Here is a 25,301-nt window from a genome sequence, read left to right as displayed (position 1 = left end):
GGCAGACGTTTGCACTGAAATCTGCACTGAAATCTGCTCCGAATGTAATTGAGGAATAAGCCTGATGGATTCAAAACAGTGACAAACAGCTGGGCCCAAAGGAGCCATTCTCAACGGCGGCTGAGCAACACAAAAACATTTCATCAACAGCCATCTAAACCCCCCATTTCACACAACAAACAACATCCAACCAACGGCAAGCGTCAAATTGCCAAAATCCACAGTGGTGCTTTTTTTCTGGAGAGTTGGGAGAAGATTATCGAGATTAGATTTTGGAGTTTGGGTAATGCTGCCACCAGCTGTGTGGGAAAACAAAATGATCGCGGCTGATCCCGACACCCGTTTAAATGGATCCTCGTGTTCTGGCGACGGAAAGGTCAACCAAAATAGACGGGGATGATGATGACAGATTAGAATCATTATCTACCGCATCAGTCGTCAAGCAGATTGGAAAAGGTGGAGTTATCACACATGTGAACGTCACACCTTTGGCCGCGGTGCTGTAGTGGTGAGCCAGGCGAGAGAAGGGGAGAGTGAGAGTGTGTGTGTGTGTGTGTCCGTGATGTGGAATGTGGGTCAAATTCCTAAGTGGTGTGAAACTGGACACCTAGACCCTGCTGCAAGCAAGCGCACGTGCACACACACACACACACAAACACACACACAGGCAGGAACCATCAGTGATAAGGCGATTAAATACCATGTTAACAATTAACAGCAGAGTTTACAAAAACATTTGAAAGAACCAGTTGCTTAGACTGTGCAGTATAGTGCGTGTTGTTCAGGACCTTGCTCTTTTCACTCTTTCAAGTTTAGATGCAAAGTGATGCTCAATTATTATTAAGATTATAGCTTCAGGTTACTTGCAAGAGCATGCAAATAATGAAACTATATAATGGCAATTAAGGAGGAGTCATCCCCTAAACCTTAATCCCTGAAGACACAATTTCAACCGTTTAATTGGGCGCGGCCCACATGGGCACCGCCTTGTAATCGCAATAACCTCATCTTGCAGGCGCAGAGATGGCCCTCCTTTCATTCAGTGCCAGCATGCCAAACCTGACGGTTGTTTGTAGTCTAAGGCAGCGATAAACCAAATGCAAATGCCAAGGCCGACTGGCAGATTTTTTATTTTCTTCATGCCCGTTTGTGAGCTTCTGATGCTTTTCGTCTCCATAGTGCGCCATAGTGAGCAGAGACAAAGACTAGTGTCTGCGTGTGAGACTTCCAATCTGTGTCTCTGGTGTTCAAACAGATGATGACTCATTACTGGTAGGAACAGAGAGAGAGGGAGCACCTCAGAGCTGCCATGCACGCAGGTTGCAGCGCATTGGGGTATTAACCCCAGTGAATCGGGTTAATTGAAAATCAAATACACAGCGAGGAGAGCTTTTATCACACAATGCAATTTCAGCTTTATGACAGTGGAGAGGATGGCAATCCGAGTTAGTGTGTCGCTTACACATGTAAGCGTTACTGTGTCTGTGTGATCGTGTCTGAGCCATACATATGCATGAGCGTGTGTGTGTGTCTGCTCTCATGAAGCTGATTCTGATGCTCCAGATTTAATGATCCAGCTCTCCAGAATGTGACCCAGATAAGCGCCACCCTGCCGCCCTGGAGGTTCAAGTGGCATAATTCCACACTTCTATCCATCTCTCTTTCTCTCCTGCACACTCCAGTGTAGCCCTTTAACCCTCTGCACAGTGCTATAGGATACCTTTGCAAGAGGTGTGTGTGTGTGTGTGTGCATGTGACCACGGCCTAAATTATTCAAGCCCCCCGGTCGGTATCACACTCTCCAGAATGCTAGTTGGTGACGGAGGAGCGGAGCGTCGGGGGGCGGGCGGCGCGTGCTACTTCGATGGGTGACAGCCACCCACAAGGGGAAATGGCAACTTCCTCCCAGACAAAAACCCTCAACCCACCAGGGTGCTATACACCCACAACCAGCTTACAGTCAGACACGCAGAAAGTGTTCGGCGTGTTTCGACTGGAAGTGAAAGACGGGTTCCTGGTAATATGAGACGGAAGGTGTCAAATTGTTGTCAACAACACTGGCCTGTGCAAGCAAAGCCACGCGGGCTCAAATATAAGCGAATAACGATGACTGTGGTTGTTGAGAGGCTTTTGGGAACCTTGGCCTAGTTCAGTCATGAGGAGTGATCAATCATCACATGAAAATGACAACACTGGCTAAAAGACCATATCACACCCATCCTCGCCTCTCTTCACTGGTTACCTGTTAGGTATAGATGTGATTTTAAGATTTTACTGATTACGTTTAAAGCCTTACATGGCCTTGCTCCTACTTACATTTTAGATTTATTAGCTCCATATGAGCCTAGTCGCTGCCTGCGTTCCTCAGGTTTGACCCTCCTGAATGTTCCAAAAGCCCGCCTTGTCACAAAAGGAGATCGGGCATTTGCTGTTCGAGCCCCGCAGCTGTGGAACTCCCTCCCTGAGGATCTTAGGCTAGCAAAGTCATTGCATTCTTTTAAATCGCTTCTTAAAACCCACTTTTACAGGAAGGCTTTTTCATAGTATTTACAGTATTTCTGTCTGTTTTTCATTTATTTTTATCACTTTTATCTTATTACTTTTATTATAAACTTTGTTTTATTTGGTGTCTATGCTTCATGTTTTATTTATTTTTATCTTATTTATGACAATGTTGGACTCCTGAGTATGTTGTACTCTTTTATCATGTTTTGTAAAGCACTTTGTAACTTTGTTTTGAAAAGCGCTATACAAATAAAGATTATTATTATTATTATTAAAAGATCTGTAAGATACCTGATATAATAGCGATTACTGTACGCAGAAAGCAGACACAATAAATGTCTTTTAATCATTATTATTATCGCATAAGATTAACAGCTGTGGTGACATTTACTGAGTAGAGAGATCAGTGCTAAAAGGAGGAGGGAGGGATGGGAGGGGAAGCCTGAGGGAGGGAGGGGAGGGAGAGGATGGAGGGAGCCGGTTGTTTTGGAGGCCAGCAGACAGTAACAGCACATCTGGGCTGGGAGAGGCTGATAGCGGAGACCCCCTATGGAGGCAACCGCCGCATACACAGCTCCTCTACAAAGAGAAAATGGAATTACCTCACCAGAGAGAGGGAGTGCGAGAGAGAGAGGAAGAGAGAGAGAGAGAGAGAGAGAGAGAGAGAGAGAGAGAGAGAGAGAGAGAGAGAGAGAGAGAGAGAGAGAGAGTGTGAATCCAGAGCACAGCGGGTGTTTAGGACAACTCATTCCATCTCCTCGCCTCATGGAAGGCATAGTAGGGATTTACGAGGAAAATAATAATTCGACAAAACGACATATTTACAACACTGCTGAATTCCATTCTGCCAGTCTTCATCAAACGTAATGGGATTCATTCTTTACAATAAATGCGTGAGCGTATTTACAAAGTAGCGCTGCTTGAGGCCTAGCAGAACAAATTATGTGGATGGGAACTAGCTTGTGTTGGTACAGGGGATGGAATAATGAAATGGGAAAAATACGGCATCAAGACATCACTCAGTGGCTCTGTGGGGGTGTGAGTGGGGGGTTTTCCTGGCTCAGGCCCACTCATCACCTAGAGGCTAAGGTTTATGTTTCTCACTACATGTCAACATATTGATCAGGGCTGATCATCTGAGCCCCTACAAGTGTACAATGATGGAAAAAAGCACCATCTTAGACACCACTCAACAATCTGCCATAAAAGCTGGAGTAGTATCATATCTCATTCTAGAGGTGTCGGTATATGATGAACATCATTATCCTGCTGCTCAAACCACAGGAGGGTGACCCCTGCTTTATGGATAAGGGAATTGTCATCATCTTGGAAGACATAGCTACGATTAAAACAGAAAAGGCCATCACAATGCAAGGTGATTTCACAGAATCATAGCTAGCAATTTGAATATTCCTAACCCTCTAAGGAGATTTCAATACAAAGCCATGGCAGGAAACATATCCCACTCTATGCAGACCCACCAGAACCTTTCACTGTGGGGTGACTTTATGTTGATGTAGTGTTTACATTTGATCATGCCATACATATTAACAATAGAGAAAGTTCAGATTCTGTACAGTCCCACTTTCTGAATCTGATTTGTAAATTAATGTTACATTTTCACAATAATACAACTTGTACAGCTTTTAATTTTAGTGGCAATCCACAAGATCCATGTTTTTTGTTTTTGGTCACATCTTTGTTGCCCAGTGCTCATCACTGTGGTGTTTCTGCACTGCACTTCCCAGAGATCACCTGTCAATCAAACAGTGTGTCCAGTACTGTGACGTCTTTTTTCTTGGATTTTCTGCTGATGAAGTTTGAGTTTCTGTAGGTGGCGCTCTTTTCTTTGTCTGTTCAGCCATGGTGGCTATCACAATCAACTACACAACTCTTCTTCCATTTATTTCAAACCACTGTTGCTGCCAGAAACGTAAGATGCATCACATCAGATGCTTTCATAAACTGGGTGTAGTTTGAATCACGATCATGTTCCATCAATTGGTGATAGAGTAGCGAAACGGGCATTTATTTGTACGAGAATGTTGGATTATTCCTTTAAGTAGATACTGCTCGATAAAGAACAGATTGATTTTCTCAAGTGCTGTAAACTGTGATGAAGGTTGATTGCTCACAGGTATAGAGGAGTGAAGTGTCTCATCCCGAATGTGATTCTTAAGGACCACGGCCTTGTGGTGACAGTGACAAACAAATATGGGAAAATGAGCAACTGAGCCACACACAATTATAAGGACATATTTAAATCTCTAGCCCATGCACCCATTAGCCCACATACCATGACTCAGGGTGTTTGAATGTGTGTGTGTGTGTGCGTGCGTGTTGCGGGGTTGGGGGCGGAGGCACAGTGACAGAGAGACGCATTGTGGCATTGTGTCCCGTTCATATGGGTCATGGGTCACTCAGCCCACTACCCAGAGACTGCCAAGCTGGCCAGCAACCCCCCCTCCATGCCCCCCATCCCTCTTTCTATCCATCCAGAGAAAAGTTCCAGTAGCAGGCCAGCCACTGTAAAGCCATTGTTCTGCACAGTCTCTGCCAGAGAGAGGGCCTGCCTTGTCATCTATACTGCCCAGTCACATGCCTGGGGTCTTTAGAAAAAAGGAACCACATCATCAGCTGGCCACCGACCCGCCTGTCACACTGAAAACATGACCACATGCTGAACCCTCTGACTGCCTGCCACCTCCTGATTTACACCGTCAATGTATTCTGGCTGATCTGATCCACCATGCAATGCCTGCCGCAAGCAGCGCATATTGATTTCAGATTCAGCAAAATCCCACAACCTGTCCTGCATGTGTCTTGAAATAAGAGTCTAATGGTATGAAAAATCAAAATGCAAGACAGCTGATGCATTTGTCATTTTCATTTCTTTGTTTTTCTGAACAAAATGCCATAGATTCCAGGTAAAAAACACACGGTTCGAAAGTACAACCACAAATTCCTCAATGCTGTCAGAAACAGCCACACTTTCCCAGGCTCTAACATCTCCAAGCGGACAGCCTTGTTCTCTCTCGTCCTCTAAGTGACCCGTAAAGGGTCTTGGTCGGGTAATTGGTTGTCATAGAGCCGCTTCTGTAGAAGGCAATTCAATTTCCACCGGGCATGTCTTGCCACATCGGTGAGAATGCTGCTATTGTCTTGCCCCGCCAGCCATGGCACGTAAAGACAACTCTGTCTGCCAAATGTTCCACGATCCATCGGTGGAGTCGGTGCCGAGCGGGGCAGGAATTAGGGCGCCCGGTAACCTGGAACCGTGAGGCGGTGCTGTCCTGCTGAGTGGTAGTGAGAGGGGTCTGGAGAATGGGTGCTGCTGGGTTGGAAGATAGTAGTGAACACTGGGTCGGTGGGTTGAGAGGGAACCCTGGCACACAGCACCCGTGGGAGTAACAAAGGGACACTGGACCAGGGCCCAAATGGGCACAGAGATGTAGAAATGGGTCCAGAGGAGCTGGGATGAGACCTGGTGCCGTTTGCTGACAGGGATCTGGAAATGCAGCCAGACTTTTGAGTTCAGGATCTCCAAATGTTGCAGTGGCCAAATCAAGGATTTGTTGGGTAATATTGTGGCTAGAATGGCAATATACTGCCAGAGTTTTTTCTACTGAGAAAAATTCTGATACCGAGTTACAGCCCCTTTTGCACAGTCCACATCTCAATTGTCTCAAATCTTAAAAATCCTTTTCTAACTTGTTTGCTTTTCTTTATCTACATCTCCTCCTTTGTGATTGGTAGAGATTAAATAAGGGAAATCAATAAGGGATAATGGCTTTTACCTGGATTCACCTCATCAGTGGACTTCATGAAAAGAGCGTCCCTAATTATTTTGTGCATTCAGTGTATATCCCATCTCTAACATGGAGCATGCCTGAAAGACACTCACGCCTTTGCTCAAAATTAATAACAGTTCCCCTCTTATTCCCTTTTAGATGATGCATCAAAGCTAATTTAAGGATCTCTGTGTGAAGTGGTTTCCTCCTAACCCTTTGACATCATTCTCAGACGTCATCACAGACAAACAATACTAAACATAGCCAAAGCACCACAACCAAAAGGCGCTGGAGTGGTTGCTGTCTGATTTGAATATGTCACCATGGTTGCAAACACCCACTCAGTTCAGATCAATAGGGGCTTGAGAGCCTGGGGATTGGCTGGCGGATCAACAACGAACCTCTATTGGCCACCGGGAGGGGGTCCTTTCCCGGGCCACACAGCCGCCACATACCCCCCCTAATGCTAAGAAAGACAGATTACCCGCCTTTCAATTAATGTCAGGGGCTTGAGGGAAGAGACACAAATACGGAGGGTGGACTCTGTGAATTGAGTAACAACGACGACATGGAACTAAACAGATCTACAAACCCAATGCCCTCTCGCACTCGTCCTAAAGTAAACATTTACAGACGTCTGGCACCCTAACCGACTTGGGGAATCAAGGGTACATTAGACCTGGTGCTGGAGAGAGAGGATTTTGTTTTTTTCCCCCACAAATCAGGGTCAAGCCCATCAGCACAGAGCGCATAAACACATTGTTCACCAAGATGAGAAATGTTGGAACATGTTAGTATGGGATGAACAGGAGTTTGGGGGGGATGGGTGGGGTAACCCAGGAATGTACGGTACACAACACAACCCCTTAATCCAGATATGTTAAGAAGATTGCATTCTAGTGCGTGTGTGTGTGTGTGTGTGTACAAAAGCGGGGGTTGTCTGTCCAGGCTTGGCCTGACCTGTAAGCCCCTCTGTCCTACAGTTACTGGTGCGTGAAGCTTACCCATAAAGCCCATAGCACTTTTTAGATGATTATCGCACTCCGGCCTGGCCCATCTTACTAGTCTAATCCATACAAAACAATGTTCTAAGTAGTCCCTTCATCGGGGAAAAAAACCCACAAACACTTTGGTGTAGCATGCATACTACACATTGGCTTATCTGCTGATGGCCCCCAAACAATAGACTCATATAGAAAGTAACAGTGGCTGTCAACAGAGGGAACTGAAACTGCAAGTACATTGCACTCAGACAACTGACCTTCATCATGGCCTGTTGCATCAAGAGCTTAGTCTGGCAAGTCAAGAGACGCACCACCATAATGCACCTTATTCACACGCCGGCTGTTTTGAACGTATCTGCTGCTCTGTACCAATACACATCATACAAACAATCAGACATTTATCATCATTTATCATTCCCTACTGAAACAAATGGATGAGAAACAAATGGATCTCAAGAACCCGAAGGAAAATAGGTTCACATTTTAAGGTAAGATATTTTGCCGACTATCTTGCTGCCAAAATAGTGTTGGTAGCAAGCTAGTAGTGAACTAGCTAGTAAGCTAGTAAGCTAGTTAGATTGCTAGCGAATGTGAGAACTGTTGGGAATAAGGTTAATTCCCAGTCAGCATAGTCAAACTGACACACTTCTCACTGTTTCCCCTACTATTTCCTTGGAGGGGCGGCCCGCCCCACCAACGCCACCTACCAACCCCCCTGAAGAAAAATCACTGAAACACTGCTTCTAATGGGGAAATGACATGAAAGGATTGCACAGAAGTCAGGGTCAGCTAGGTCTATGTAAACAAGCATCACTGTGCTGTGCCTGGGTCTGTCTGAGCAGATGGTGAGCAGCACTGGGGTCAAATGAGGTCAGCTATCTAATGTCCTTCCACTGTGGATACATTACCAGAATGGATTTAGTCTATGTAAGGTCTACCGGCAGATAGCAATCACTGCCTGCCCCCCCGAGAGGCAAAACAGAGAGGGAAAGAGTAGCAGCAGCCTGCAGGAAGAGTGAGAGAGGCTTAGCCAATTATGTTTTAATCATGGCATTAATTAATTAATCGTGTTGTATTAAATTGGGTAATCTCCTCAATTTCCTAATACTCTGTCAGAGCATTTCATCCAGCTAGAATTACCACGTCTGTCTTTCTGTAAGTAGGTTATGTAAAACTGGGCGTATTCCAGAACAGGAGTGCTGATCTGAGACCAGCTAGCCTCTTAAAAGATGCAACATGAAGGATTGTCTCATTAATATACCTCAGTGAGATTAGTTGTGATGACACAATTTAACGCATGCAGAAACATACAACTGTCACTGTTGAATTCAGTATGATCTGCATTGTTTTGAATTGGTCCCAATTACTGAATTAATGGGTTGAAGAACTGGTATGGAACGCATCACAAGAAGCAGGGAGGGGAAATATTGAGTTATGCCAACAGAAAGCAGCTCACAAAGGCCTATAAGACAGCACGGAGAACAGGACACTACTGTATTCAGTACTGTAGCAATGATGGTTAGTGTCATAGTTCATTTTGGCAATGATTTATATAGCAAATATTGTCTGCAGGCTACCTTTAGATGATCATGAGTCCTGATCAATAATCCTAAATTAGGCCTCTAATTTTCCCCCCGTCTGGTCTAGAAATTAAATCAGGTCAACCTGCGTACCTGACATATCAAGAGTTAGACAATCCAATTCCTGTGTTGACTTCTTCAATAAGAATTTCAGCTCTGAGGAACGTTACTTGCTTTCTAAATGAAGCTCTGGAGAGTCCGGGTCAGGTGTGAGCTCTTTGTAATAATGAAACCACTAGTTAGAGGAAGACCACTGGCACACACACACACACACAAACACACACACACACACACATATTTGTGTTTTTTGCTTCTATTCAATATGGCCAACGCTGACTGGACCAAGCACCACACAAAATGAGAAAAAAAGAACTGTGAAATGGCGATGGCAGAGAGAGAAACATGAAACCACTAAGCAGCCTCCTGAAGGACCCTTTCCCTGTTTACAGCTTCAGAACGCCTGCAGGGTTTAAATTCATAATAAATCTTATGCATACACGCTGACAAAAACATCCCAAAACATACACAAACCTTGAAACTGCTGTAAGTCTTACCCACTAAAGTAATTCCTTAAGCCAAATAAACACTGAACAACATTTTACAGCATCACTACTTCCCAACACTCTCCCTCGCTGCCTCTGCATTAAGAGGCTAGCTGGTCTATGCGTTATGACTGAAACTCTATAATCCCTCCCTGACAGAATAATCAACAAGCTGTCAATCAACCAGACAAGGAGGTGATCAAACCAGCCAATGGCGTTGCGGAGCCGCCGGAGCATGAAGGGAACACTGAGACATCCGTTACCACTGGCATATCCATTTCATTAATGGACACTGGGAAGTGTCTCTCTGCCAATCAAACGCAAGGACACTGTCGACTTGTGGCCTTGGAAGTCTCTTCCTTGTACCAGAGAGCTGCGAGGACACATATCAGCCTTGCCTCCTAGTGTCTCCGTGTTATCGGTGAGCTATTCCTGGCCAGCTTTGAGTGAACGTACAGTGATATCTATTGGCAGCGCATCCCCAAAAGGGAGAGCTTGGTCGGTGGACCCCCTGCCGAGCTGCGAGCCCCTCTGGGTACAATTATCCAGGATGTGTGTTGATGCTGTGTTAAAATTGGATTGTTGTGGTTTGCCGTTTGAAATGATTGTTTGGGCACAGAACTGTAAAGCTGGCAGAAGTATCTAGACTGATCCACAGTAATAGCGTGCCCTCTCTCTGTATCCTCTTTGTTTGTTTTTTTGAGAGCAGCATCTCTCTTCAGCGACAGCAGCCGGTGGAAAGTTCTGAGGACAAAAACGCTGAGAGTCTCTGGAAAGTCAATTCAGCGGTAAAAATCACGGGCCTGGACTGGGCACAGGACTGGTAGGAGCAGCAGAGCCCCTCCTATCTACAAACACATGATTGATGACCATAAAACACAAAGGCACATCCATCAGTAAAACAAATGTCCATCACTCCATTGACAGGAGTTCAATACACGGAACAGCGCAAGGTAATTGACAGAAAGCAGAGGCTAAAACACACACTGTTCCTCAGTACTTCCTCCACACCGTACCACAACCCTGCACACTCAGACAGACACCAGCAGCTGCTGCTCCGATCTGATAGATGGTGACAGACCAATTCCAATCTCCCCTCCACCTCACAGTAAATGACCTCTGGCAAGACGGCAGCTAGCAGTTCATATTTCTGCACTGTTCAATTCAGGGTTGATCCCGTCTCCTTGGCAGCCACGCTGGGTAATTAACATTAACAATGGCATATGACAGAGACAATATGTGCCCCTCGATGCTCAAAGACGCCCACGCTCCGATGCTTCCACCGGTCCTCCTACACACTGGCAACCAGCGCCGGCAGTGCCCCTCCTGAGGAAAGCAGCGAGATGAGCAGAGAAACACCGGATGGTTCCCAAATGTTGTCTTTGATCTGCAGTAATGTGCTGTATTGTTACACTGAATGTTATCCTTGAGTGATACAAGCTATAATCTACAAAGACAGAGCACAATAAGCCCAAGTAGCCAATAAATGAAGACAAGAGTGTGACAAGAAGGTGCAAGACAAGACATAATACACACAAAGGATTAGATTTGCCTGAGTTACAATTTGATTTCTTCCGAAAAAAGACTCATTTCTCAGAGAACAGGCTGCACAGGACCCTTTATGAGTTTACATGCAACACTGTTAATCACTTTACTCACATACTAGGCTGAAAAATCAGTATATTGGAGCGACATGAGAAACAAAAGAGAACCATTTCAAGAGGAACCTTCACCTCTGAAGCATGCTTTGCTGCAACCTTTCAAATTTTGAGTCAGTCTCTGCGGAGCCTAAACACCAGCGTGGGCAAAAAAAGAAGAGGGAAGCTGCAACGGAGAGGGAAAGAAACACAAAGCCAAGCACTGTGGGGAGCAACGGCGCTCCACTTTAGTGCTCTGCTGACTCCGATCCCCCAAGGTGGATTCAGAGGTAATAGGAGAAATCGGGAAAACATGGCACACAACACAAAAAAAGCACCGCTTAACGCAGCCGGGGCCAAAAACGCTTTTATGGCCGGAACATGATATCTAAATGACTTCACTGTCATCATGCTAATAGCCACACGCGTCTCATAACACAGACAGCTCTGCGTGGGATATTGGGGGGGAATAGGTTTCCAGGCTGTGATCGCTGTCCTCAGTGGCTCGACTGTAAGCATAGCTTGACCTGCCCGCTCACCCAGAGCAGGAGGCCGCTGGGGGAAAGTGAGTACCAGCTGTTTAAAAGACTCCGGACACGGCCAGCATCGGTTATGTAACCGTGCAATGAGAGCCCGGCGCCCTGAGCATCCTCGCTTGTATGCAAACACGGACCTCTGTGGCTTATAGCGCAGCGGGGGTCAGTAAAGTTACTTGCTAAATAAAGCCTACATGAGTACACCCACACGTGCCCGACACCATATCAAACACATAAGCAGCATAAACAACAGTTGGGGCTGTCGGTCTGAATCGTTCAAGTCTAAATGTCAGAGGGGCTAGAGGGAGAAATCGCCCTGGAACCAGGAGTGTCCCAGACGAACGTGTGTCCTGTCCAAGCATCCTTCTCATTGTAAGTCGCATCGGACTGATGAGACAGCAATGATGATGCCTGTAGTGAGAGTCAGGAAATCGAGGAAAGAGGGTAGCGGGGTGTTTGGCTGATAGGCGGGGCTTAGCAGCTACACAAGATGAGAGAGGGAGGGAAGAAGAAGAAGAAGGAGCAGGAGGGCCAAGGGAAATCGCTGCTGAAACAAAAAGGTAGGGCCGGCCAGGCGTTCTTACCTTCTCCTCTGGGTACATGCTGTCCCAGTCCAGTGAACTATGCTACCAAGCCCAGAGAGAGAGAGAGAGAGAGAGAGAGTGGCCGACAGGGGAGGGACTGAATAAACGGCAGTGAGCAATGGAGTGAGAAAAAGAGAGAGAGAGAGAGAGGGGGGGGGGGGGGGGAGTGAGCAAATTAAATAGGTGATGTATCCCGGTCGTCCGCTGGGTGAATAAATGCCACGCTGCATCACAAGCTGATAGGCAGAGCGGCACTGTGGACGCCGAAGGGGAGAGAGGAAACCAATACAGCAGATAGAGAGAGAGAGAGAGAGAGAGAGAGAGAGAGAGAGAGAGAGAGAGAGAGAGAGAGAGAGAGAGAGAGAGAGAGAGAGAGAGAGAGAGAGAGAGAGAGAGGGCTTGAATTGCAAGAGTCTCTCCTCGGTCAGCTGTGCTCTTCAGTTACAGGAGATGAAGGCTCTTACAGTAGAAAAACAGTATTTTTTAGCATAGAAGTTTTGTCTGTTGTTCCAAGAGTAGCTGAACAATTTCATTGTCCACAGTTCACTTTGATTCATGTACCTTGGTAGAGCTGCAAGGTTGCGACAGGTTTTTCCCTGCAATTGTGTTTGCTTTGCCTTCATCTATTTTTACTACTGAAACACACTGGAGAGGATCTGAGAATCCACTGGGGTTTGACCAATATGTCAGGCTGACACTGGCCTTTTATTAAATGTCAGATACTGGCCAGTCATGTCGTCCACCACCGATATGATGGAGGTTCCTCCCTGACCGCAGCTAGCGATGCTTTTACTATTATAATTAGATTTATTTCAGATGGTGCAGAATTATCATTCCAGTGTGGTGTGGGAGTCGGGAGAGGATTTTACTCGACCGGCTTCAGCAGTGGCAATCTGCCATGAAACCTGCCCTGCCCTGCATCAAGGAGCTGCTACCCCACCAGAATTTCATTAGTATGGAGAGTCAGTGGAGAGTTTAGGTATCTTTTTCAGAGGGCCTTCCACCCTGCCAAGAATTAAATACTGGGGTAAACACTGAATTGTATTTTTGGGGCATGATCCGCAGCTTCGATCCAAAGATATTGGTCTAGCCCTAGAATCTACCACTTAACCCTAAACGGTGAGAAAGCGGGGAAGAGGGACTTCGGCACTCAAGAACCGTCCTTCCTCTCCCATCCTTCCTCCATACCTCACGGGAAGGATTAAAAGCAGAAATCCCGGACATTACAAAACAGACACGATTTTTCCCTAACCCGGAGACTGATTCGTCAACCTCGGCTCTTGTGGTCGTCTTGAAGGCTCAGCCCCCGGGGGCTTGCTTGGTTTAATCCTCTTGTCGTACCGCAGGAGCACGGATCAGGATGGAGGGAGGGGGATGAAAGGTCCTCGCAGGTTGGCCTGCCGACCGGGAGCCCCGGGTTTCCTCGCCGCTGTGCTGGCCTTCACTTAGACCACATCTGACAACAATCATTCAATAAGGATGGCTGAGGAGAGAGACAGGTGGGCAGAGGGGAATATGACGCCAGCAGAAGAGGAAGCAGCAGAGACAGAGCGAGCGAGGAAAGTAGAAGAGAAACTAGAAGCTCACTAGAGGCCCAGACAGGGAAAAGAGAATGAGAAAGTAAGGCAAGCAAGACACACAAACAGAGAGAGACAATCACATGAACACCGCTGATGCGGTATTTGCTCAGGTTTAATATTAGATTAGGAGAGGTCCAGCGCTTCACTTTTGAGGGGAAAGCAGACCTTCATTGACTTAGCCAGCCGGTCGACTCACTGTATGCGTGTGTGTGTGTGTGCGCGTGTGTGTGTAGGCACTGTGGCAGGAATGCCAAGTATGCACTGGAAAACAAGCAGGGGCCTCCTTTTCAGCCGGCCGGGGAGTAAGACTCTCGGCACAGCTCCAGATTACGGGGCACAGCAGACAGGAGGAGGTTGCACTTCACTTTACAGCACCGCTTACACTCATATTCGGTGGTATTTACAAGGTCATTATGTAATAAGAGCATGCACTTTCTTGTACTTACTTCAAAGATTTCAGCTTATTTGAAAATTGGCTGTTGTAAAGAGCGCTGTGCTGCTCGTTTGAATTTTAGACTCCGTGGCGGGGAATCCATTTAACAGAACATGTAATTAGTAGGTTATTGTGGTGCTCTGATGTTTAGGAGCAGGTCGTTTTTTTTGTACAGTAAACTGAAGAGCTTCCCAGGACCCTCGAGCAACAAGGTGAGACAAAAAAGCTTTCTGAGGCACAAAGGACAGTTCTCACCAGTGCTGCTTTATATGAACAATGCACACATTCTGCTGTGTCTGGGAAAAAGACGTCATTGGCCATTAATGATCCATTCACTGCACCAAAATAGCTGGCACTAAAGCAGTGAATTGCCCAAACCTTTGGCTGAAGCCATATTCAAGGTACGCTCAGGGGTGTCTTGCTATTTTCCCTGCCCCCCCCCCCCCCCCACACACACACACACACACACACACACAGCAGTCTATTTCAATACACTGCTAAGCCCCTGATACACACTCACAACCTTTGCTCCGTTGCGCAAGTCAGAAAACATACAACTTAGCAGAAGCGAGCGAAAGGGCACACACATGGCCTTGTGTGCGTAAGTCGCTCACAGCAGAAAAACAACAGCGCACAATGAACAATTCATTTAAGTCGTTCGACAGACGCTCAGACAGTATAAGGCATTCAGTTTTAATGCTCTCCTCCATCTTTAATGGTGACCATGTACCGTTGCTCTTTCAAGTCGTTCATCTTAACGCAGCAGCCATGCGGTGGGTTTGCGGCTCACAGGCTGCTCCTAATCTCCAGATTCACCCAAACATGAAAACGTGTCTGTCTGGCCTCCTGTCCCCGGGTCTCCGTCTTGCCCGCCTCGCCTGTCGTCCCACAGGGCTACAGCGGCTCTGTCACAGCCCAGGGCCTTCTCACTTTGTCCATGTCTCACAACACCCACAACTCCCCCCCCACCCCCCCACCCCTCCTTCAGGCACTGCCAGCGAGCCAGCATGTTACCCAAGACCACACAGCAGGCCAAGAGAGACAGGGAAACGTAGACTCTAGCCTCAACTCAGCTGTTTCCTTTTTTTCTCCCTCCGCAGAATCAGTCCGGATACATTTACAAGCCAGTTATGTCACAGCAGCTATAAGCATCTTTAAGGCAGGACGAGACATGTGATACTGGAACACGGTTTATTTTAGGGGGGGGGGGGGTGACTGATACGGCTTGTAATCTCAGGGGACTTAGTGGTTTTATTAGCCGCACACAACGAGCTGCGAGGTTCTATATTTGACCGAGTTGAACAAATAAGCGTGTTAGATTCGAGAAAGAAGAGGGGAGGTGCCGGCGGTGTTTCGTGCTTCATTGTGTGCGGCGGTATCAAGGCGGGGCGCGGGGCTTCTGAAGGTCAAACATCATTATAATCAGACAGTAAGTGAGCGCAGGGCGGCCCGCTGGCTCCAGAGCGCAAAAGCCACAGACACAAACACATCCAGGGCCACCGCATCTCCCGCTCTGTGACACATCTCCGAGGAGGAAAACAATAATCTGGCCTCTCACACGATCCCACAGATCAGCCTTCATCCACTCATTAAGTCCCTGCGCTTTGGAAAGCAAAGACAATTTTTCCCCATCAAAACAGTTGTTTTCGCAAAGTCTCTACTACTTAGGCTCTACTTACTCCATTTGCAGGAAGTTATGAGTAAAAGTATTTCAAAATAACCTCCAAAAATAACAAACAAAAAGGGTCCTTGTAGCGATAGACTTTTCATGGTCATGTTTAAATTGAATTTTAAAATAGGCAAAGCAGCGGCGTTTTAAAAACAGTGGCGTTTTAAAAACAGTGGCGTTTTAAAAACAGCGTGGCCATGGAGAAACCCAATGTGTTTAAGTGAAAAACAGGCTTTAAATCATACGGTTTGCCACGTTCTTTTAAGAAAATAAACACCGCTCTATCCCAATGCCAGGTTCTTGAGAAGTGAGGAAAAGAGGTTTATTTTGTCAATCCCTTAAGAGCATAGGAGCTGTGCTTTTAGAGGAGTGGGGAGGGGGGGGGGGGGGAGAGACTTGGTAACTAAATAGGATTCAGAGGGACGGCTGTGCCAGCAAACCCAGCGAACCCTCGTGGTGTCGGGGAGGGCGAGAAATGCGGACCGTCAGCCTCGCCCGTTGCCAGAGCCCCAGAGATAAGCAAATTACATAGGGAAAGAGCAGAAAGAACAGAGGCGATAACCATCACCCAGTGATCAAATCAAATCAATTAGAGGCGACCAGCTGGCACTCGAGCACAGGCTTGTCACTGACAAATCCCTCTCACACATCCATCCATCCATCGGCTCCTTCTCTCCCCTACAGAGTGAGACCTGACTTTGCGGAGGAGGGAAGAGATTGAGGGAGGATGGCTTTGGAGGACGAAGGAAAGGGAAAAAGAAAAAGGCAAATGGGCAGTAATATTGTTTCAGCATCAATTCTCACAAAAAAAACACTGGGGCATTGTCACAGATGGATCCTCTCTCTCTCTCTCTCTCTCTCTCACACACAGACATAATTTGCCTTGCACCGGAGCAATGACAGGAAGGAGTGGAAGTAGGGGAGTTAAAAGAATTGGTTTTCTGCAGGGTCCGTTCGCTTGCCTGGCAACCGGCCAAACAGGAAAAACTAACACAAGACCACAAAGACACAAAGAGAGAGGGGGGGGGGGGGGGCTCCACCTGCCCCTGCGACCCCGGCACCGCGGTTCACCAGGAGTTTGGCTGGATCACGTCTGCTGTCTGCTCCTCATCCGCCCCGCCGCCACGACTGTAGCCTGGCAAAAATACCGCCCATGCAAATGTAAATGCCCGAGACCGAAATGTGTGTTTATTTTGGCCCATGTGATTTGACAGGCGTGAAATTAATTCAAAAAAGGTTGGTGAAAGCGGGCGGCAGCGCAGAAAAGGATCTTTCTCCACCCCCCAAGAAAGGGGTTTGGAGATATTTCAATTGCGACCCAAGAAGATTTAGCCGTCTTGCGTATGGGGTCTAAAATTTGTAAACTGTGTTAGTGGGCTTCCATTCTCACTTTCCTTTAGTCCACATGGTGCATCGCACATGGCATTCACACTCGCACACGCTCTCGCTCGCGCACACTGGTCCCCACGGCGGGGCGACTGGGGGCTACAGACTGATCCTCGGCAGATATGACCTAGTTTCTATTCAAGCCCGTCTCTCTTTGTTCAGCTCCATGGTGGAGGAGGCTGCGACTGCCTGTGGAACAAAGAGCACAAGCAGCAGTTGGAGCCTTCAAACAAGCTGACCCTGCCTGGATACAGCCACCCCAAAAATGGCTCGGCGCTTATCAGACGGCAGAGCCTCTGCGTTTTTAGGTTCACGCTCTCTGGATCTCTCCTCCTCCTCCTTTTTTACACTTTGATCGACCTCCGCCGCAGACGAGGGAGGATAAGCCCCGGTTCCTGGCCTTCTACCCGTTCTGCTGGTGCTGGGTGATGAGAGAGATATCACGGAGGTGGGAGGAGGCCCGAGTTATCAATCTAGGGGATGGAAGGTGGAGGGTAGACGGAGGGAGGGGGAGAATTCATTTTCAGTTTTCCATCAGGGGGCATCAAGAGGTTCGAGTCGGGTCTCTGTCCTAGAATGATGTGGTCTGAGGCTTCAATCGATCTCTAAATAGGGCTTGGTCGCTATACAGATACCAAGCAAGCAACCCCTAGCACAGATAATCTGCCTCAAAGCACTGATCCGGATGAGTAAAAACTTTGCTCACATTCCTGTAACACAAGGACATCAGGACGTCTAAAAAGCAAAATCAGAGCCGACAGCAGCTCTCCAATGCTACATAACCAAACGGTTGTTTTTCACCATTCCTCACATTAAACCCACCTGAAGACTCTCAATTACAGAACCCTCCATTAAGCAGTGGAGCCGTGAACAGACCATTTAGTCTTTAATGACCCAACTGCAACAGCCGCCCTGCCCCAAAAAAACACACACATCTGCACCAGCCAGGCGAATTCCCCTTCAAGGGCAACGGCAGAGGATTTTAATAAGCACCTGCAATTGTTGCTGCTCTTGTCAAATCTGGCAAATGAGGCAAAAAAGTGTTTGAGGCAGTGTGGTGGAATAAAACAGGCCACTCTCCACGGGGGCTGATGAATGAATCCAGCTCTGCAGGAGACAGTGACAGAGGAACGTGCAATCGCTCAACACCTGAAATGACAGAATCTGATGGTGGGCGAGGACGGTTATCTGCAGCCGTCCCAGCAGAATTGGGTGAAATGAGTGTAGAGTGGGGAATAAACGTAGAGTCAGACAAGAGAAAGGAATGAGAAAAACGGGAGAAAGACAAAGACGAGAATGAAACCAGTGGTGCTCACGAAGAATCCCCCACTCCATTCTATTGCAAAGCAAAGCATAAACTTTCAGCCAATTTCCTGTGTTTAAAGGAATAATTCACCCTAAAATGGAAATTCATTCATTTTGGAGTGAACTATTCCTTTAAATTATTGAGGATTGCACAAAAGCCCAGTTCATGGGATTGTGGTGACAAGTGAAGCAGATAATGCAGGTATGGCATTTCCAAACGGACTAAGCCAGCAGCCTCTCCTACCTGCATGTGTTCTGTGGAGCTGCTGCTCAAGTCGTCCCCTGACTCGGAGTCGTTGCGGAGCTTGTTGGACCCCTCCCCGGGCAGGTCGCCCGGTGGGGGGGTCTGGTCACTGTCCGGACTCTTGTTGTGGTTGTTCCCCACTTTGGGCGGGGGCGAGTCCGCCCGTGTCCGTGGCAACGTGGAGTTATTGGCATGGTGATGGTTGTTATTGTTGTGGAGGAGCACCAGCTCGGCCACCACCTTGCAGTGATGCGGACTCCCCACATTCTGGTTAGCGTCCTTGGGCAGAGCGGGTGGCGTGACTCGGTCAGAGGACGGTGACGGGGTGGAGGACGGCGATGGACGCCCAAAGCTGGACATCTCCTGCTGGGGCCTGTTGAGGTTCTCATTGGACGCCCGGCAGATATCCAGAACGGTGGGCTTGGCCCTCGGAGTGGGCTTCTGGGGGGGCATGAGCGCCCGGCGCACCTCCCTCACATACTGGGCCGGCACGTAAAAAGCCTTAGTGCCCTCCTCCTTCCTCACCTGCCACCAGTCTTCGTTTGTCTTCCTCACCAGCATGTAGCACTCTCCCTGGCGGATGGCCACCATCTTGTCCTTGGCCTTGTACTCGTAGTCATACTCCACCTCGATGTAGACCTGGCCCGGGGCGACGGGCCCCTCTCTGTCTGCCATGACTGCTGGAAGGACCGTTTGAACTCTGACCTCAGCTGCTCAGCGACCCAGGCCTGGAGGGATCCTCATGTCTGACTGGGGAACTGCTGCAGGAGAGGAGAGAGACAGGGTGTTTTGTTTTAGTTAGACGTCACAAGCTACATTCTCAAGATACTGAAGGCACAAGCCCTTGAGCACAGACTGAACATACACACACACACACCAAACCACACAAACACACTCCCATTCCATGAGCACTCAACACATGGTACAAAGCTTTCAGCCTTACAAATCCCACCTTATTACTCACCTAATTACCATTACTGCCGTAACACACACAGCCTAACTCACATTATGACATGAACTATTTCCAGACAGTCATACTGTATCAGTGAGTCGAGAGAACACCGTGGGGCAACTCCTCCCTCTGATTACCGAAACCCACAACACACAGTCAACATCGACTGCTGTGGTAACCGATGCGACCACATAGGATATCCACCTCGGTAACCTGACCCACCCTCTGCGGAGCCACAGGTGACGACAGCGCGACCACACACACTGATCCTGCATGCGATCCAATGACAACAGCGGAGACACTGGGCTCCCTGGAGCTTCAATTCCCTAAGAGACCAAAAATCAAGTTTTTTTTTGTTTCGTACCGTCCTGCACTGCAGTTTTGCATCATTATTCATTAATACAGTTAGAAACCGTTAAAAAATAGAGCAGGGGATGGAAACTATGCTCCCAATATGCGTGTTGAGCTCTGATAGGTCAGTCGGTGTATGTGAGTCAGAGGACAGCTGGGCCCTCCCCGGTCCTGCTGGGTTTGTTTTGGGATGAGGAGATGGCCTGTCATTGATCTGTCTGTCAGAGAGTGTCCCCTCGTCGGTTTAACCTAAAAATACCACTTCATCCGGGGTCCGGGGCTCGCCCGGCGCAGAGGAGCTGCTGCCGTGCCGCGACTCCCTCATATCAAATTCTCTTTCTTCCTCCCTGAAATAGCAGCCGGCTCGGACTGACATCCTGGAAGCGGAGGCGGTAAAAGCAGGTGCTTTTAGCGAGGCGTGAGAACACGCCGCTGAATCTATAAGGGGCTCCCTCCTCATGTAAAGGAATATGTACACACACTCTCAACCTCAGAGGCAGACTGACAGCTACACACCCAGAATAGATTTACGGCGGTGAGAGCCGTCTGGGCCGGGGTGAGAGATGAGAGAGGGGCAGAGGGAGACATGAGGAGATGGGCTGCAAATTCACAATGGTCTTAAGTAGTTTCTGTTTTATCTGTTCCAACACTATAAAGCACACACACAGCGTTACGTAATGCCCCAGCTTTCAGTGTGTGTGTGCCTGACAGTACTCTGGGCCTGTCCCAACAGAAGCCTCATCCATGATGTCAACACACACATCCAAGCCTTTATGAATGACTGTCTCTCAGAAGACAGTCAGCGTCTGATTTATGTCTGTGTGTGTCTGTGTGTGTGTGTGTGTATTTGTACGAGTACTGGGAATCAGTCACGCATCCCCATGTCACCCCCCCTCCCTCCCCCAATCCACAGTTCACACCATCGCCAGAAGTGGCAGAGACATGAAGTCAGGGGACCAGCGTCTGCCAAAGCTTCAGTCACACACACATGATAACTGTAGTATCAGCGGTGTAGCATGATAGCAACAGTCTCTACCTCCTCACCATGACTTTACGACTCTGCAGCTAGTTACACACCTCATTAAATGGACTGTGGTTCTGGTACGATGTTTGGGTGGCTGCATGACTACTGCGTTCTCAGATACAGGATAAAGCCTCTTGTAAGTGGCATGACAAGCGCCAGTGTGTTGCATTTTCTGTGATAGGAGTGTGAGAACGTCATGCAGTGAGTTTGTTAAAGATAGCTCTATCTGTTGGGTCACCCGGCGACTGCCCTCTTCATACCATAAGCATCTAAAAGTGGAGACACTTATCCTAAAGATTAATGGTCTAAAAAATACACCAACAACTGCATAAGACAGCGTCATCATTAAAAGTCCTTGGATTGCCAAAGCAGCAGTTCAAACTAAGCAAGGTTATTACGTTAAATCATCAAATAACTAAATCTCACTATCAACATTAGATGCCGCTGAACTCAAACTCAAACTTTTTGGAGGCATATCAATTTGACTTCAGGTTCTCTGTTTATGGAGTGCGGCATTAACATAATTTACATCCCAGTGTATCAATAAAACCCAGAGGAACCTCAAAAGCCAGACAGGAGGCTGGAGATCAAGCATTACATCATCCACCTTGGCAGCGGCCCACAACTGAGTCACCCCACTTTGACAAAAACTACCGTTAACCATAAATTAAGACCGACTGCTCAGACACAATATAGCGAAGACTTACAGCTCCGCTCGGTCTCCCCCCCCCCACCCCCTCCGCCTTCCTTCCTCTCTCTGAACTGGCGTGCTTGTCTTTTATTTCTGCAGAGTTCTGGCAGAGGACCTGAGAGAGTGAGTTTCACTGCAAACGAATTCCCCTCGCTGCATGGAGCCAGAATAAAAGTGAAAAGTCTCGGAGGAGCGCTCCGGCCAACTTGTTGCTCTGTGGAAAATCAAAGTGTGCCACTTAGAGCGGCGCGGCTCAGCACCGCGCAGACTGAACAGCTATACTGTCCGTCTTTCTGTCCGCCTGGTCCAACTCCAACAGTCAAATCCTCCTTCTCCTTAGCCTTACAGATGCTGTTTGGGGCTCGATAGTCTGTATCAGTGGGACCTCCAGGGGTCTTTGAGGGGACCCCCAGCAAAATAATAGTGAAGTTGAACTGCCATTTATTTCATTCACTAGACAATGAGAGAATGTATCACTATGACAATTTGGGGGGTTTTAGTGTTTCCACTGTTGCCTTCCCACCTAGACACCTATAGATCTAGTCCATGCTTTTATAAGAAGTAGAATAGATTAGTGCAATTCTCTTTTCTCTTGACTTTCTAAAATAACCATCAATCGCCTTCAACTTCTTTAACCATACTTTTTAAACTTTACTTACTCTTGTTCTTGCGTCCCTTCATGATGTTGGTTATCTTGTTTCTGTTACTGCCTTTCTTTTCCATGACCCTGAACTATTTCTAACCATGTTTGTAAAGCACTTTGGGTTACACTGTCATATGAAATGTGCTACATAAATACAATTTGATTCCAGTTGATTTGTAGACAGTTGTGCAATTCTATGCAAAGTCCCAACCAACAACAAAACTCTTCTCAGATGGGGCTCCTTGGGATAAAATCTTATGCATTTCTATCCTGGGGGTTCTTTGAAACGCTGCTGTTGTATGACAAGCAAGAAGATAGAAATCCATGCCATGAAGTTAAAAATACACCTACACTGAATTGCATACAGGCATTATGGATCATCATGAAGCATACTAGTCAAAAATAGCATTCACAGAGAGATCAGAGTAAACATCAGGTAGGGATCACGACCTGGGGTTTTGTCTGCATACATCTGCTGGCCAGCCACTGTAGCAAAACACCCGAGACTCGGACTGCCTTTGTCCCTGTGCTTCATTCAAAACAGATGTGGCCGAGCATCCATCCAGACATGTGCTGCTGCTGCTGCTGCATTTCAACTCATCTGTGTGGGTATTCACTGCCATAGGTTTATATGCATTGCATGAAAAACACTGTAGTTTTCAAATTATGTAATGCAAAAAACCCCTGACAACAACAAGCAGCTTGGCTCTATAAACCGTGGGGATGGGAAGAGGCGGGGGGGGCAGAGCATGCCTGGGGTGGGGTGGAGGGGTGCTGGCCTGCTGGAGGGGAACTATAGGTGGGGGGCAGGGTCCCTCGGCTAGCAGCCCTAAATAGACTGCAGAAAACACAACACAAAAGAGTTTAATCCATATGCATTTACAACAAAGGGGACTCTGCCTCGGCATCACCGAGGATTCCCAGGACCGAGAAAGGGCAGCGACATGCCCGCTGGAAAACACCCCGCTGAACATGCTGCTCACGGGGCGAATGTTAAGAGCAAACACACCGCAAGAAAATAAGCTGGAACAAATCTATAAGGTGCATTGCCAGATAACCAGCACACACACACTGAACCTGTCACGTGGAATGTTAAATCGGCTGGAAAAATACCAACCTAGCATCATAAAACAACGGTGTTATTACTGATTTGGTTCACTTAAACCGCTGGAAGACAATGTTGTGACAATTTCCAGCGCCTACGCGCTCGGACAAAAGCATTGCAGGTTCACTCGGATACAAGCCCTCCTCCGATTTGCAACAGCGTGCATGGCAACAAAGTAACTCCGAAAGAAACCAATAGCCTCTCAGTGACCAAACGATGGGGAAACCCCGACACAAAATGACCCATACTAACCTCAAAAACCCCGAATTGTGTCTCTCCTCGCTCCGTGTCGACCGGCGAGCTAGTTAAGACGGAACTTTTCCCACCTATTTCAGTGTCGGCTGCTCCCGGAGAGTCTGCAGAGCTCCAGTCAGTCCGTCTGTTCGCAATCCCCCGCCTCGCTGCCGCGCTGTCAAGCTAGACCCAAAAACTCAAGGCACTTCCGGTCAGAACTTTCAAAGTAAAACTCCTTATTGACGAGCGTTGCAGTTTTCCTTGTTTTGAAGGGGGCAGGGGTTAAAATAAAGTACCAATTAAGTGAAAGTAAATATTCGACATAAGTAGTGGTGTGCAGGAAATTAAAATATAATTGTTTTTAAAGCCATTTCTTTCCTTTTAATGATCATTCCATATGTGCCAGTCTCGCTTACTTTGTAAATTACTTTTTTGTACTGTTAATATTTTACTTTGAAAGTGAATACTTTAAGGGTTGTTGAAGGAAGGAGGGCTTTTGGGGGAATAGAGAGGAGAGGGTGGGTTTGTATAAAATTTGCTACTAGTAAATTTGCTAGTTAAAAAAAAGTCATTTTCCCGGCATGTATTCACAGCCATATGAATAAACCTATGCATATCCTGCATTTATCCTCCATTTGGCTCACTAATTTCCCCATACATTATAGTTAACATGTTCTGGTGTTGAAATTGTCGGTTTATATATGTTTATATAACCTCCATTTGCTATATTCTTATTTATATTCTATTTTTTTTTTTTTGCTGTATTCTATTACTATTTGCTGCTGCAGTGACCCAATTTCCCCACAGGCATCATTAAAGTCTCATCTTGTCTTACAGTTAATTACATTAAGATGCTTTACATATATAAAACTCATATATGACAACTTGGAAGGATGTCTACTAAGCCCATTTTAAGATATAACAATGCAGGCAAAATTGTTCCCAAAGGCTATTGAATGGGAGCTCCAGTCCTGTGAAGTCATCCAGATTAATACATAATGTGTCATATTTTTTACAGCTATAGTTAATACATAGTTTCAATCCATATTTAATCTAGTGATCTAATCTAATTATTTAATTAATTTGACAAAGTTTACGCTTTTATTTTGAAGGCCATGTCAACTAATTTCCGCTATCAGTCTGTCTGTCTGTCGCTCGCTTGACGCAGCTCTGGTCTCTCCCAGCAGACGCGGTCGGTCTGTCGCTGCCACCCCGCCCGTCTGTCAGCGCTGATAGACGGCGTCCAGAGCCCCGCTGCCGGCCTGCCCCCTCCCGGTCCAACAACTCACTGCTCGGTGGTTCCCAAGCTGGGGTCCGGGGACACCCAGGGGTCCTTGAGGGGGTTCCAGGGGGTCCCCAGCAAAATGAGGAATAGTTTTAATTTCACTATAGGCTAATTGACTAGAAATGATCCCTGTTGTAGAATGTATAAGAATGACTATCTTAATCTATTGTTTCACCCTATTATCGCCCACACATACAATATAGACAGTCATACAACGCAA

General features: G+C 47.1%; 1 protein-coding gene across 1 annotated transcript in view; it reads right to left on the bottom strand.

The window, feature by feature from the left end:
* LOC139914256 (rho GTPase-activating protein 12) overlaps window positions 1-19,471 on the bottom strand; it is a 47,168-nt gene extending 27,697 nt beyond the window's left edge. The window contains exon 1 of the mRNA XM_078291546.1: window positions 18,797-19,471. Coding sequence (XP_078147672.1) covers window positions 18,797-19,471 — 675 coding nt within the window. The remainder of the gene's footprint in view (window positions 1-18,796) is intronic.
* Window positions 19,472-25,301: the final 5,830 nt, after the last annotated feature.

Source organism: Centroberyx gerrardi, chromosome 22 (genome assembly GCF_048128805.1).
Source record: "Centroberyx gerrardi isolate f3 chromosome 22, fCenGer3.hap1.cur.20231027, whole genome shotgun sequence".
In the NCBI taxonomy this organism is placed as follows: domain Eukaryota; kingdom Metazoa; phylum Chordata; class Actinopteri; order Beryciformes; family Berycidae; genus Centroberyx; species Centroberyx gerrardi.
The sequence above is the reverse complement of the archived record's forward strand: the minus strand, read 5'-3'. Positions and strand labels throughout refer to the sequence as shown.